The 15282-nt window shown below is 34.6% G+C and overlaps 1 protein-coding gene across 1 annotated transcript; it reads right to left on the reverse strand.

Annotated features, from left to right (window-relative positions):
- Nucleotides 1–983: 983 nt before the first annotated feature.
- Nucleotides 984–14571, reverse strand: slc39a8 (solute carrier family 39 member 8). The gene is made up of 8 exons (XM_028437938.1): nucleotides 13933–14571; nucleotides 12101–12263; nucleotides 8929–9098; nucleotides 8729–8851; nucleotides 5982–6149; nucleotides 4140–4347; nucleotides 2353–2537; nucleotides 984–1383 (listed from the first exon to the last, which is right to left on the reverse strand). Exons 1-8 carry the CDS (start codon nucleotides 14161–14163, stop codon nucleotides 1237–1239), a joined length of 1395 nt encoding a protein of 464 aa, XP_028293739.1. The 5' UTR covers nucleotides 14164–14571; the 3' UTR covers nucleotides 984–1236.
- Nucleotides 14572–15282: the final 711 nt, after the last annotated feature.

Raw genomic sequence — 15282 nt, forward strand, 5'->3', positions numbered from 1 at the left:
TAGAAAATGTGCAATGTTTTTGCATTCAATAACACATTTGTAATTGGACTATTTCAGGAGCAAAAATCTGTAGTTTAGGCCCTTTTTTATTGTTCAATAATTGGCCTTTATGAAAAGTACTTTAATCAGTCGATATATATTAAAACTTTGTCTTTAGGTTATATGACCACCACTTACTGACCTCTAGTAGTAACGTGTAACGTGATAGGACGACCTTCAATTCCCAAAGCCTAGTCTAGACTTTCTCAATTTTCCTCATTTGTATTACCTCATTGTAAGCTATCTACTGCCCCCTGCTGACAAAAACTAGTCAGGCTCCACACCACCTAATGCTCATGCAAAAATAACTGTATAAACAGCTTAATATGTTGTAAGATGAAGCAAATATCATCTTTTTCTCTTTTTGGTGTCATTTCAACTTGATGCAAAATTGACCAGAAGGATGAACTAGATCTGCTCTGACATGCATGGTTTGGCTCTATTGCTATTGAAATATGTGTAATAATAAGTGGTTGCAGTTTCAACCAGCGATGGCACGAGTGCAACAGTACACAATGGGTTGAACAAAAATGATGAAACTATCATCAACCTTTTGTCTGACTTGTTGATCAGCAGGTAAACACTAAAAAATCAACATTATTCAAACAAATTAACTACAATATTTTAACTTTTTTTTTTTTTTTATTTCATTTGCCAAAGCAAATGCTTGGCCCACTTTTAGGTCCTTATCCATGAGTTGAGAACCTCTGGTGAAGAGTTTGCAGCCGTTATTGGGCCATTGGGCAGTGGGTGTCGTACCACAATAATGTTTCTCTGGTTAGAGTCTCTGTACAGGCTTTTATTTTGAAATAGGAAGTATGATCGTGGTGCCAATCACAGTTTACTCTGTGCAAGAACCACAAACACACATTGTTTAACCATAAGGCACCACTTAAAAGGACTTTACAATTGAAACGTTCACAAACTGACTTAATAAATATAAATGACGACAGAAAAATAATTTATTGCCTCCTCACAATAAATCTGACTTGACTTCATACGTGATGATTGAAAGGGCATTTTACGTTCAGACAGAGCAAACTACATTCATGGTAAAAAGTATAAAAGCTTTTCTCTTTCCCTCTTCAAGTTTGACTTTGTTTGTACAAAACATTCACTTTACAAAGACTTTCCTGCTCAGTGGCCTGAGCAGAAACAGGAGCAGCTGTTTGGTTTCTCTCTGCACTCTGGTGCTGTTTAGCCCAGGTTGATGTCTCCAGCAAAGATGGTGATCAGCAGGATGACGGCGAAGCCCGTTAGCAGACCGGCATTCTGGATCAGGAAGAAGACGATCTTAGTGGAAGTCTGCCGCTGTTCCCGTGCGATGTTGTCCATCTCTGGAAACTGAAAACACGAAATAGATATCAATGCTGCTTTCACACCTCTGGTGTCCATGAGAAGGGAAGTTAGAGGCCACGGTTAACCTTTAGTCATTTATTATAGAGTTGTCATGATAGGAAACCTTTGATACTGACAAAAACAACTCCATACGCACACAAAACAGCAATGAAATACAGATACACACATAACGAAACACGCAATACTACAATAATATTCACTAAAAAAGATCACAAACACACAAAACAAACACGAAACAATGTAAAAGCCGTAAAAATACGCCAAACAACCACAATCACACACACACACATACAAAAACCCACAAAACAAAAACAATATTTCACAATAAACACCACAAATACACAAACGTAAAAAAAAAAAAACACAAAATAAAGAAATTTCACTATGAAACACCAGAAATAAATGGAAGTCAACAAACTACACACTACAGCCAAACACACAAAACATCAACAACAACTTCTGATATTGACAAAAACCATACACGCAAAAAAAAAAAAACTCACGCAAAACAGCAATGGAATTTAACATAAAACCCCAACAAAAATACACAAAAAAATCATCACAAAACAACACAAACACACACAAAACAATGTAAAGGCCATAAAAATATGCAAAACAACCACAATCACACACACAAACACCCACAAAACAAATGTAAAACTTCACAGAAAACACCACAAATACACATGTCAACAAAAACACACAAAAAATAATTACACTCCTCGATAAAACACCACAAATAAAAAAAAAAGTCAACAAAAACACACAATTTAAAATCGTCAAAAATACACAAAACATTAACAAAAAACAAAACAACAACAAAACCCACAAAATTACAATAGAAAACACACAAAACTACATACAAAACATTTGATTGTAAAAGTAAAATAAATAAATAAAAGAAAGGAAATGAATAGATTGACCAAAAGTGCATTAAAAATCTATTGCACTCACCATGTCTGCCAGAGCGATGTACAGAAACATTCCTCCGGCGATGGCAAAGATGGCGTTTGGTGCGAAGGTGCTTCCCAGCAGGATGCCGAACACGAGGCCAACGTAGCAGGACATGGCAGAGAGCAGGTTGAAGAAGATGGCCTGAGGGATGCTCATCCCTGAATTCAGCAGGATCACAAAGTCACCTGCAGCACACGGTCAGACCAAAGCGCAGCGTCTTAACCCACGGGTGTAATCATACGTTTTAATGCATCTGTTTATGACAGTCACATCGCTGTTCAGTGGGTGCGGAACTTCACTGTGTGCACAACAAAAATAGAGGAGTGGGGATGTCAGTTTAACCTAAAAACACCCATAACTTTGTTTGTATTCACACAGGAAGCTCCACCCAAAATCCTTTACATTTTTATCGGAATCCTGAAAATGAGAAAATAAACTGTTCTCATGGTACATCACAGCTCTCATTTAATGATTTGATTTTTGGTCTCTTTTAGAAATGTATACAAACTAGAAAAAAATTGCATTGCCTCGACAATGCAAGTGGGAATGCGAAAAATAATTGCCAACTCCTTTGGCTGTTGTTGTTTATCAGAATCAGAATCAGAATCATCTTTATTCGCCAAGTGTATGTTGTACACACGAGGAATTTGACTCGGTCAACTGTGCTCTCTCCAATAGTGAAAACATTCAATAATAAACAATCAACTAGAAAAGATGATAATAAGTATAAACATAAGTATAAATATAAACAGTAGTTAGACTAGAATGTGCAAACTCGATAAAATAACAAGATGATAATAATAATAATAATAATAATAATAATAATAATAATAATAATAGTATAAAAAAATAAATAAATAAAAAAAAAATAAAAAATAAAAAAAGATAAAAAGAAGGAAAATAATAGAAAAGAAAGATAAGAATAAAATATAATAATAATAAAAGGAAAATAGTGCAGTAGAGCATTGATAAGTAGTGCAGGAGAACATTTTAAATTAAAGGTATGTACATGAACATTCTCAGTGTCAGATTGATCCAGGGTTGTTATGTTTGTTATGTTTGGTTATTGTCAACAAATAGAAGTTTGTACACAACACCAAAAGCCTAGATACTTGTAGACAGTACTAAACAGCATTATGTTGACTTATTACGCAGTCACTGAGGAATCAACAAATATTTAGTCAGAGTCAAGATTACAGACATTGAGGATTGGTAGAAACAGGCTCTGATCACACTGAGCTAAAGCTGCCCATAGAGGTCTCAGGATAAAAGTCGTGCACGTGGAAGCAAAGTAAGGGGTGGATGCTAAGCATGCCCACGATATGTACATTTTTAAGAAAGAGGAAGACTGTAGCAACATTTTAAGCCACAAATTATAGCTGCAGCTGCAGGATTTAAGCTTTAACAGCAGTTTTTTTCTTTACAGTTCATGAGCAGCAGCTGCCACAATCGAGCAGATCTAATCAAGCACTCTAAGGCTTGCAAAAGCAGCTGAAATGACATTAAAAGCAAGAGAGTGAGCATTTCACAAGTTAGATATTATCATTGTCACTAAGCAGCAGAAGCTTTTGAATTTTACATGGTGTAAAACGGTTAAGATTTGCATGCAGCAAACAGGGTTACATTAAAAATTAATATAAATGCATGATGTCAGAATGAAACTTCTGCAAAGAACATACTGTAGATGTGTAGAGTAGAATGTGGATGATATTTTAGTGTTAGCATCTTACAAATCTCTGCTTTGCATTCACAAAATAATCGGATAGAGATGTTTGTCTTAAGCTCACCCAGCTCGTGTGGGAACTCCTCGCACACGATGGCGGTGGACGTGCTGAAACCTGTCAGTATGGACACGGTGAATGAAGCCCCGATGGCCAGGCCGTCTATGAAGTTGTGCAGCGCGTCGCTCAGCGTTATCATCCACGCCACTGTCTTAATGCTGCCCATGTGGCGCCCACGCAGCCAGTGGCACATCACAGGTGACGCCTGGACATCCTGATGGGACACGGACGGACACACAGAGACAGACAGGAAACCACATGTGGAATCAGTAGGGAAGAGAACTTGGAGCTTTCAGCATTTGAGAGACCTCATCATGGTGTTTTTTTACATTTTATTTTTAAAAGTAGTAACTTTATTGATCCCGCAGTGGGAAAATGTACATTACATTACATTACAGCTCATATAAAGTGCAAAAAAAAAAAAAAAAAAACAGACAATAGAAGGGAACACACAGAAAACCCAAAAGACACCCAAAAAAAAACAGTGTAATGAAGGACATAAAATACGACAATACAATAATAGAGGCTCTATATAAATAGAAAAAATTATATAAAAAGTATAGAATATAGATATATATTCTTATCCTATAAAAATATAGATATATACATATTTACAGGGTTCCTCCAGCTTTAGTCAAATTAAATTCAAGACTTTTTTAGACTTTTCATGGCCATTTGAAATTAAATTTAAGACCAACTTCACAGTAAACACAATTGAGGAAAGAAAAAAAAACCGCTACATAGGGTTAGGGTCAATTTTTTCCAGTGTCTAGTGCAGACGTGCAACAGGCGGCCCCCAAAGTAAACACACAAAAATACACAAAATGACAGTAAAATACACAAAAATAATCAAAATCACTCAAAACACACAAGATGACTATATTTATAGAAAAAAGCCAGAAATCTATAAAACAGCAAAAAGACAAAAAATAAAAGCGATTAAGAAAAATCTTTGTTAGACAGGCAATTTTCATTAAATTTACATTTTTCCATGTTGTTTATACATTTTTTTAAAACCTAATATTACCATTTATTTTGAAATGTGAGACTAATTACAATCATAAAATCCTACTTATTATGTGTTAAAATTGAAGACTTTTGAAACATTGATTCATGAATTTAATGCCTTTTAAGACCTTTTAAGGATCCGCGGGAACCCTGATTTACATGCGGGGGCACAAAGGTGATGTTCAGGAGTTGAAGATACACGTGAAAAATATCTAGGTCACATCTGAGTTCAGGTGAACCTGAACAGGACCTTTGGAATTCGGCTTAAACATTTGGCAAAGACAAAACATCCTTTTTTTTTGTCCCTCACGGACAAACAAAGGCTCTTTGTGCACGAGTGGGACAATTGTGCGTTTGTGAGGAGGCGGAGGGATCCGCTCTGCTTGGCCGCTCGTTGTTCGTCTGTGATCTGAAAGTCTGTTCAGGACGTTGATCCTTTCGCAGCCAAAAAAACACGTCACCGTTAAACATTAACAGCTGCACTGATTGCTCTGTGCGTCTGATAACGGCTTCATAAATTACGTCAAAGCCCAAAAATAAAAACAGGAACACCATCAGTTTCCATACACTGTCTAATACTTGACGATTTTTTTTGCACATCAGGTATGAACCCGTGACCCTCCCAGACCTTCTGATGGACTCCCACTGGGTGTGTCTGATTGTGCAAAGTGACTAACTGCACATTTCTATCAGGCGCACACAGGGACAGCAGATAAGATGAAACAGCTGAGGCACTCTTTAGATAAAGCACCGAGGTGGACTTCTTTGCAGGTTCATGATGCCGTCATGAATCAAAGGCTGATATTATGACCTTTTTAATGGTACAGAGCAACCGTCTACCTGCGTCGGTGTCCCGTTCCTCTGCGGAGCTTCAGGGCTGCTCTGGTTGGTGGAGATGGTGGAGATGCTGGAGATGCTGGTCAACATGACCGAGTCCTTTTTCGAGGGTACATCTCCGTTTTGGAGAGAGTTTTCATGATCGGTAGGAGTGAAGTGACTGTGGCCATGCTGAAACACAACATTAGAAACACTGTGTGGGAAAAAAATAGTGGATAAAACCTCCAGAGACATTGTTTTTACGATATTAGAGGTGGGCGATATTATCAGCAGAACAATATCGTCTACTGTTGTCCAGAAAATGTAAGATTGGCTGACATTTGTATTGTTTTTCTGCCTAAACTTTTGACATTGAAATAAAAATGGTAAATGGACCTTATTTACGTATATATGGCGCTTTATCCCAACTGAAGTAGTCTCAAAGCGCTTCACAATATCAGCTCATTCACCCATTCACACACCAACGGGAGAATAATCAATTTATTGACAAATACGCATGTTTTTTCTTGCAAAAAAACACAAAACTAAACCCCCACCACCAAATTTTCCCATAGCTGAAGTTGATTCATTTCCCATTTTGTACAGATGATGCTTTATGTGAATTACATCCAGTAGGACATTACATTAAAATGATAAGTTTAATGAGTTAATTCAATGATGATAAATATATATAACGTGACCTAAAATATATCGGTATCGGTTAATATCAAAAATCAAGTGTCGGGTATAGGCAAGGAGCTAATTTTGAACATAACATGTTCAGGTTTCATTTATTCAGACAATGGTTTTTCAGGAAATTCACTTTAACCTCCGGACATGTTTCGACTGTCAACTGCCAGTCTTCTTCAGAGGCGTCTGCTGATCATCACTTTGATGTTTCCATGACTTCCGCGTAATAAATCCAGCAATTCTTATTCTAATATGTTATGGTTGCATTTGTTCCGCTGCATTGTTTTTCATGCAATTCAGTCACAGGAAGTCATGGAAACATCAAAGCAAACAGCAGACGCCTCTGAAGAAGGCTGGCAGTTGACAGTCGAAACGTGTCAGTAGATCAAAGTGAAGTTTCTGAAAAACAGTTGTGCCAATGAATTAAAAGTTAAATTTATATTCAAAAAGAAGACAAAAAGAAAGTTGCTGGAAGTCATTTCGAACATCTTTACTATTTACATTTCTTAACTCGGTTAAATAAATAAACAATCATTGTACACATGTTCAACCAGTGGCCAAACATAATGCATGAATATCAACAAAGGCTAAAGGAACAAACACCTTTTATGACTATTTAGAAAATTCCGACAGATCTTGAAGGCAACAGTCCATGTACTGTAGTGACTCAAAATGACACATGTTGTGAAAATGACTGAAAAATGCATAATTTTCACTAAAATAGATGAGAAAATAGAAGATTTAACCTCACTCATGTGTATTTGATTGTATTAACTGTTTGACACTTCTAAAATACACAATTAAAGAGCTGGTTAATTGAGCTAAAAGCTAGCATTAGCATTGGTTTTCTTACCTGAGCTAACTTAACGTGACAAAATATAACGTTTCTAATTGTTGCCATTATATTTAAGGTTTTCAAAGTTTAAGTGACAGCTTGATTTTTTTTTTTTTTAAATTAAACTGAGCTTTTCATTGTGATTGTGTTCTACTGTATGTCATGAATATTGTCAAATGAGATGCCATTTTTGGAGTTGAACCCTACACTCCAAAAAAAAAACAAAAAAAAAAAAAAAAACTGATATAAATGTGCAAAAACGCTGATTTGATTCAATATTTCAGTTCTTAGAAGCTTTCCAACTCGCTGACGTATAAACTTCAGTCGTCAACTTGTTTGACCCTAAATATCTAACGCACTGCCCTGTTTGACCTCCTTGTTCTAGTTCTTAACTAATGTAGATTTGATTTTATAGCGTCAATATTATCTTTACTGGCTTATTATCGCATCACATTTCAAATTCAAATACTACAAAGTGTCATTAGGGGCCAATTTTGGACCATAAATCAAAGGTAATGAATTGCTGGCATGAACACAGCAATAAAACATTGATGGGATTAGTGGTGTGTATTGGCAAGGATGTTGCAATGCGATACTTGGTGAAATTATTATGGTGAAATATTGCAATATTCTACCCAATTAATATCAAAATTAAACGCAGACGTGAAAAAAGTTGCTGGATATGTTCATCAGAAGATATTGATCATTCGGGGGACAATTTGAGTCAAAACTATTTGCTTCAAAAAAGGAAATACGGTGGTACACACTGCATTCATAAAATAAAGTGCAACGAGTTGATTTTCACTGAAACTACTGTGTAAAAGTCTCAAAGTCACCATGACAACATAATGATGGCATTGTAACAACTGTAAGTGAGAACATTCAGGATAAATCACTCTGAGATGCTGACAATGCACTAAATTTAGAAAAATTAATTTATCCTATTGTGTCAGTTTAAACACTGATCTGAACAGATGATATGAAAATAAAATGCCTACATAAATATTGCAGGCATTAAGTAGCCATTGCAACACATTGAAAGCATTGTAACCACCACTGAAATATTGCACAAATACACAAAAGTATTGATTAAATATAAACAAACAAAAAAAAAAAAATCAATGTTTTAAATTTAAAAAATCGATTTAAACTCTGCACCCAAAAAAAATCACAATATAGTATGAAATCTTTTTTTTCTTAACACCCCTAGTTGGGATGGACTCATAAAAAACAGGTCGAGTTTTACCTCAGGCTCCAGCTTTAGAGCCAATTTCAGGATCTTCTCCATGAAGAAAAGCAGGTAGAACCCTCCGAAGATGCCCACTGCATTGGCCACGTAGTTATCTGCTTTAGGGTCAAAACCCAAAGCCTGCAGGTGAAAAGTGCTGCATTAGCTCCAGCTCCGTGTGTTTTCCTCTCTATCAGAGGCCTCATGCATACACACACCTCGGGTATGAGCTGCAGCACAGCGTTGGAGAAGAGCGTCCCAATGGCAAGGGCGATGAAGTAGGTCAGGATTTTGGGGAAATAAGGCTTCTTCGTGAATGGGATGAGAAAGAGGCCGAGCAGCGAGGCAAAGTTGATCACAGTGACAGCAAGAAACCCGTAACCCCAAACTGTGAGAGAGAGACGAAAAAACACGTAACAGTGGTAAAAATGGGTAAACATGAAAAACAAATCTAAATGTAAATGTTAAATCTAAAAATAGACGTTAAATCTAAATCTTAAATCAGTCGCAAAGTGTAAGATTTACATTTAAAATGATTTTTCGTGTGTACACATTTTTAACATTGATAAAGAACTGTAGAACATGCTGTTTTATACGAGTGTGAGGAAAGTGAGCTAAATGTTCAAAATATGTCAGCTATGAAAAACTTTAAACATCAAGCTCACTTGGCTCACATTCAGCTAATTTTTTTCTCCGTTTGAAACAAATTCATGAAAAACAGCATGTTCTATATCATTGCTAAAAAATGTGGAAACACAAAAAATAAATATAAATGTAAATGTTAAATATAAATGTAAAAAACAAATAAATAAATAAATAAATGTTCAATCGAAATCGAAATGTTATATGTAAAAATAAGTGTTAAATCGAAATCGAAATATTAAATCTAAATCTAAATGTTAAATCTAAATCTAAATCTAAATGTTAAATCTAAATTAAAATTTTATATCTAAATATTATATCTAAATATAAATGCTAAATCGGTCGCCAAGTGTAAGATTTACATTTGGATTTATTTTTCATGTGTGAACATTTTTAACAATGATATAGAACATGCTGTTTTACATGAATTTCTGTCTCAAATGATAGAAAAAAAATGTGAGGAAAGTGAGCTAAATGTTCAAAATTTGTCGGCTATGAAAAAGTGACCAAGTTTTTACATTTGGCACCCCATAGGAGGTGCTACGATAAAAACGTAAAGACTTAACATGTTCATTAAATGTTTTAATAGCACAAATACATCAAAGGAGAGAGATTTATTAGCAGTTGCTTGGACAATCATGTATTTTTTTTTTTTTTTCGTCTTAGATTTTTTGTAACAAAGTAGCCATGAAAGAGTCATGGTCAACCTGAAAAGCCCTTCACGATATCATCTATTTATCACGCAGGAGGTTGCACCCACAATCTGAAAGTAGCAGGCCCAGAAATAAGGTAGATAAAAGTTGACGGTTGAAGGCTCTCAGATAAAAGAAACATGGTGACAAGCACGAATATATACTACACTCACATGAATATTTATGAACGCACATATGAGATTAAAACATACACACATTCATTAGAATATATACACAACCAGTCATGATATGTAAGCACTGACAGTATTTCTTGTTCATGTATGTAAACGTTAAAGTATGTTCACAACTACACTATAAATAACCAGAGGTGAAAGTAACGAATTACAAGTACTAACATTACTGTAACTGAGTTGTTTTTTTTTTTAGCATATTTCTAAATCAGCAATTTTACTTGCACTTAAGTACGTTTTAAAAGACGTAAAGAAATTTTTGTTACATTTCTACACCCAGCTGTCACTGAGTAAATTGTACTTTTTTCATTGTGAAACTACAAAAAACTGAAATGACCAGACAACAATCAAATGCATCGCATCATAAACGACCAATCAGATTAAACGTAATGCACGGCGCCAAAACAGCATTGAATGAAGGTTATTTTCTTTGCTTTAGAGATAATAAATTTAGCTATACTTACAGCCTAATATAAAAAAAAATTTTATGTTGAATTTAATTCATTTGTGTTATTTTTATTTATTTTTATTTTTTAAGAGAATAGTAGGTTTTGACAAACATTTCATTTTATACAGATGGAAAAAAAGATTTGGTCTCTTCTTTTTGAAGTTCATACATGAGATGTTTACCGTATGCAAGGGAACCGTGGCAAGATTTATTACCAAAAAAATGACCGTGGTGTGTGAAAGTAACTAGTAACTTTTACTTTGAGTACTATTTAATAGAGCTACTTTTTTTTACTTGAGTATTACTATTTTGTATGACCAGTGTTGGGAGAAACTAGTTATTTTTGTAATATATCTCAGATTTTTTAAAGAAAAATTTGAGTTTCGATTCAATTTTTTTTCTCAATGCACTTAAAAATGACTGCAGACATCAGATTTATTGTCAAAAGTGCAACTTTATTGCTGTGATTGTCCTCGAGAGTTAAAATGCATAGAACAATCCCAAAATATGAAGTAAACGAGGCTCTGTCATTCAACTATTTCAAGCTTTTAACCCAGGTTTAAGCAAAAGTGCAACAGCAACTTCACAGTAGCTGAAATTTTCAGATTAAGAAATCAGATAACTACATATTTTACAACATATAACAATACAATTAAAAAAAATAATAAACTCTTCCCTTAGCATCTCAGCATAGTGAGATTAAAAAATTAAACATGCCTGTGGCACACATGTGGCCTATTCAAAGGATAAACACATGTAAAAAAAAAAGTCTGAAAAAACTGTGGTGGATGAAAATTTTTTAAATTTTTTTTTTTAAAACTCAAATTTGCAAAATAAAAATTGTTTTTATCTACAAATTCGATGAAATCAATTTTTTTGCCCAGCCCTATATAGTAATATATTACTTTTTGAAGTAACTCTCAGTAGTGTAACTCATTACAAAAGTGTAAAGTGGTAATATATTACATGCATATTTAATTTAAGTGCTTATTTGCTTTGTTTTCTCACTGTTTGCAATTATTTGAGGAAAAAAAGATGATTAATATAGTTTAGTTTAAAGTAGTTTAATATACTAATTAAAATATATTACATTTTTATCCCAGTAACTAATAATATAAATATATTACAAGTTTGGAGTAATTTTATCCAACACTGTGTATGACTTACTTACTTACATACTTCTACTTGAGTAGGGTATATCAGTACTTTTTATGTAAATAACCATAAGAATAAAGACAGAAATGGTTGTTGCTAAGTGACAATAAAGTCAACTTTCATCCAATCTGTTTTTAAAGCCTTTGATGGGTTTCTAGGTTCCTCAGTGTTGGTGTCCCAGAGTGTTTCAAAGCAAACCACCCTCGCTCTGTTACTGGGAGTCATTGGACAAATAAGCAGGCGTCAGCGTGAAGCAACTCACCAGAGTAGTGGACGGGCGGCAGGGTTTTGGGGCGGGTGTAGGGGCAGGAGGGCAGCAGCACCTGGGTCAACACAGCGGGGCAGATAGTCCCCAGATGGCCCACAGTCAGCTGACTGACATTGCTGAACCCAAACTGGTCCAGGATCTGCTCGGCTGAGGGACACTGGAGGGACAGGACACAACGTTACACACACAGCAGGAATGTTTTGTTTTTTGTTTTTTTTGGATTCTTTTCTCACAAACGATAGCAGTCCGACATCCTTTTCTCATGAAAAATGACACAATAAAAGTCTCAATAACGAATCAAAGGAGAATCCACTATTTTGTCTCCTTGTACAAACAGAACGTCTTTCATTGCTCCTGCAAAAAAACAAAAAAAAAAACACATATGCAAATGTGATGAAACTACAATAAAGGCCTTAGAGAAAAATATATTTGTTCAGAGGAAAGTCAAAAAGAGTCAAAATCCTCCTCAGATAAAATAAATAGTTTAATACAACCATAACTATGCATATAAACATGTACAAAAAAATACATATTATTGTCTTTTCTCCAAAAATAAAAATAATGTCTGAAGTGCCATTAAATACCAGAAGCTAGGAGGTGAAAATAAAGAGTAATTATTTTTAAAATAACTTACAAAATACACAGATGCACATATTTAACCATTCCTTAAAACACATACTCCAAAATAATTTAGATCAGCGATTCTCAACTGGTGGGTCAGGACCCAAAAGTGGGTCGCGAACCTGTACTGGGTGGGTCAAAAATAAATAAATAAATAAATACTTAATGTCTCTCACGTTGGACTTGTCTTTTATTTTGAAAGAAACTGCTGTGAAATGCATGTTGCACATAAAATATATAGATTTTTTTAAAAGACGATATATGTGTGTTTTTAACAGCTATTTGTGAAAAACTAAATTTGGTTGGTTGAATTCTTTAAAAAAAAAAAAAAAGTGGGTCGTGATTTAAAGATCGTGGCAAAAAGTGGGTCCCAGGGTGAGACCAGTCGAGAACCCCTGATTTAGTTTGTTAATATTGTTACAGCTAAAGACGCATATTTGTTGTTATATACATTGTTTTTTATGTCTATGTATGTATTCATCGATACACAAAAATATGCATGTAAAATACACTTAGACTTTCATTTATTGTCAAATTGCAAACATCACAATAAAGCTCACACAGTGTTTATATTAGAATCTGATATATTTATATATAAACAATAGATGCAACATATATATTATACATGTTTCATCTGTTATACACATAAAACACATTTTGTTTTGAAATACTATTCGTCTATAAAGAAGACAAAACAAACAATAGAGTTTATAATGATTGCTTACATGACTTGGTCAACATTATATACACATATGTATATAGTAATCAATAAATCTAATCAATAGTGATGAATAAGTTAGGTTTTTTTCATTCAAAGTCTGAAATATTAAGCTGTAATTGTTTCTATGGATAATTTATTGCACAAATACGTGAAAAGTTGTAGATATAAAAACCTATAATGTGGGTGTGTGGTTGCTTTTAAAACCAACACAAATGATCATTAACATAATAATCAGATATTTTTTTTGTAATTTTATGGTCAATTTATATCATTGATCACAATTGACTTGCACAATAACTAATTCACAGGCCCAGATATAGATATATATGTGTTTTGTTACCATCAGAACTTTAAAAAAAAGTCTAAAAAATATGATAAAACTGTGATTTAAAAAAACAGTATATTTCAGACAATACTTTTTAATCTGGGAATAATTACATAATTGATCAATATTTCATGTATGAATTCCTAATAAAGTGCCCACCTCTTGGTTTTCCAGTGGATTTCCTTCAGTCACAGACTGAGATCTTCTGTGTGAAATGAGCAGCAGCAGATCCTGCAGATGGTCTGTGCTGATGGACGAGTTTTCTCCATAAAAGTGCAAAATGTTCTCCAAAAACCCCTTTCCGCCCCGGTCGATGCCGGTCACACACCGGGACTGTGCGACGAAGCCTAAAAAAAGGCCTGTGATGATGAAGCATCCTGTGGAGAACATCTCTCTATCAAAGCAGAGCAGCGACTTCTGAAGAAAAAAAAAAAAAGACTTTCATCCAAAATCTACTTCAGAGAAAAAAGTTCAGGAGCTTCTGTTCGGGATCTGATCCATGTTGGCAGGAAAACTTCAGAAATCAGACTTTTATTTTTTTTTCTTTCCTCCTTGTAAAGTTTCAGGGGCTCAGTTAAGTCCGACTGAACCGTGATGAGGTCTGGGATCCCGAAGCTGAATCCGGTCCAAAGATCAGGAACATGGAGGTGAAAGACCGCGTGGGATCGCTATCAGGACTGGCTGTGTCTCTCTGCTGTGTCTATTGTAACACACACACACTGGGGGCCAAACGTGTGTGTGTGTGTATGAGAGGAAACCAGCATGTAGGAGGAGGTGTATCAGTGTGTGCAGCTGTTTGTTCACTATTAAAACAGCTGGAGGTTAAAAACTCAACACAGATCGAGCTGTGGCGCTTCAGGGGTCCAGGGTCGCCCCCTAGTGGTGGATCATCAAACACACACACACACACAGAAAAACAACTTTTGCAAAAAAAACAAAAAAAAACAAAACAAACACAACACAAACAATTTAAAACAAAGTTCTCGTTAAAATACATAAAATATAGCACAAATACGTCAAATGACATCAAACTGATTAAAAGACTATTTTGCATAACCTTTAAAATAAGTAATATGCAATAGGAAAAACAGCACTTTTTGATAGCAAAATAGTGTAAATGATTAAATGACCACAAATGAGAAAATATAACTTATTTGAATTTAAAAAAACAAACATCAAGTGCTATAAAATATAGCAGACCCCAAAATTAGGGGTGTCCTGATCCAATACCAGCCTGTAAACGGATATCGGACTCAAATTTCTGATTCGCCCCCCAATGATTTATTTTTTACTTTATTAATTGTAGAATACTGTAGATATTATGTTGAAGGTTAAAATGTATGTAACCAATTGGTTAATAATAAATGATTAATTATTATTATTTTATTAAAGAAAGAAAAAAAAGTAATAAATGTACATATGATTCATGATGATATCAGATCAATATCAGTATCGGCCGATACACAAGGCTGTAATATCGGTATCAAAAATGAAGAAAAAAAAAAAAAA

The sequence above is a fragment of the Gouania willdenowi genome, chromosome 22 (assembly GCF_900634775.1).
Source record: "Gouania willdenowi chromosome 22, fGouWil2.1, whole genome shotgun sequence".
Lineage (NCBI taxonomy): Eukaryota > Metazoa > Chordata > Actinopteri > Blenniiformes > Gobiesocidae > Gouania > Gouania willdenowi.

Bases quoted from the DNA above. Each gene is read 5' to 3' on its own strand.
- slc39a8 (XM_028437938.1), bottom strand. From the start codon at position 14,163: ATGTTCTCCACAGGATGCTTCATCATCACAGGCCTTTTTTTAGGCTTC. The intron at 6,150-8,728 runs GTAAAACTCGAC...GTTGTGTTTCAG, and splicing joins CTCTAAAGCTGGAGCCTGAG to CATGGCCACAGTCACTTCAC. The intron at 2,538-4,139 runs GTGAGCTTAAGA...CGTGTGCTGCAG, and splicing joins GGAGTTCCCACACGAGCTGG to GTGACTTTGTGATCCTGCTG.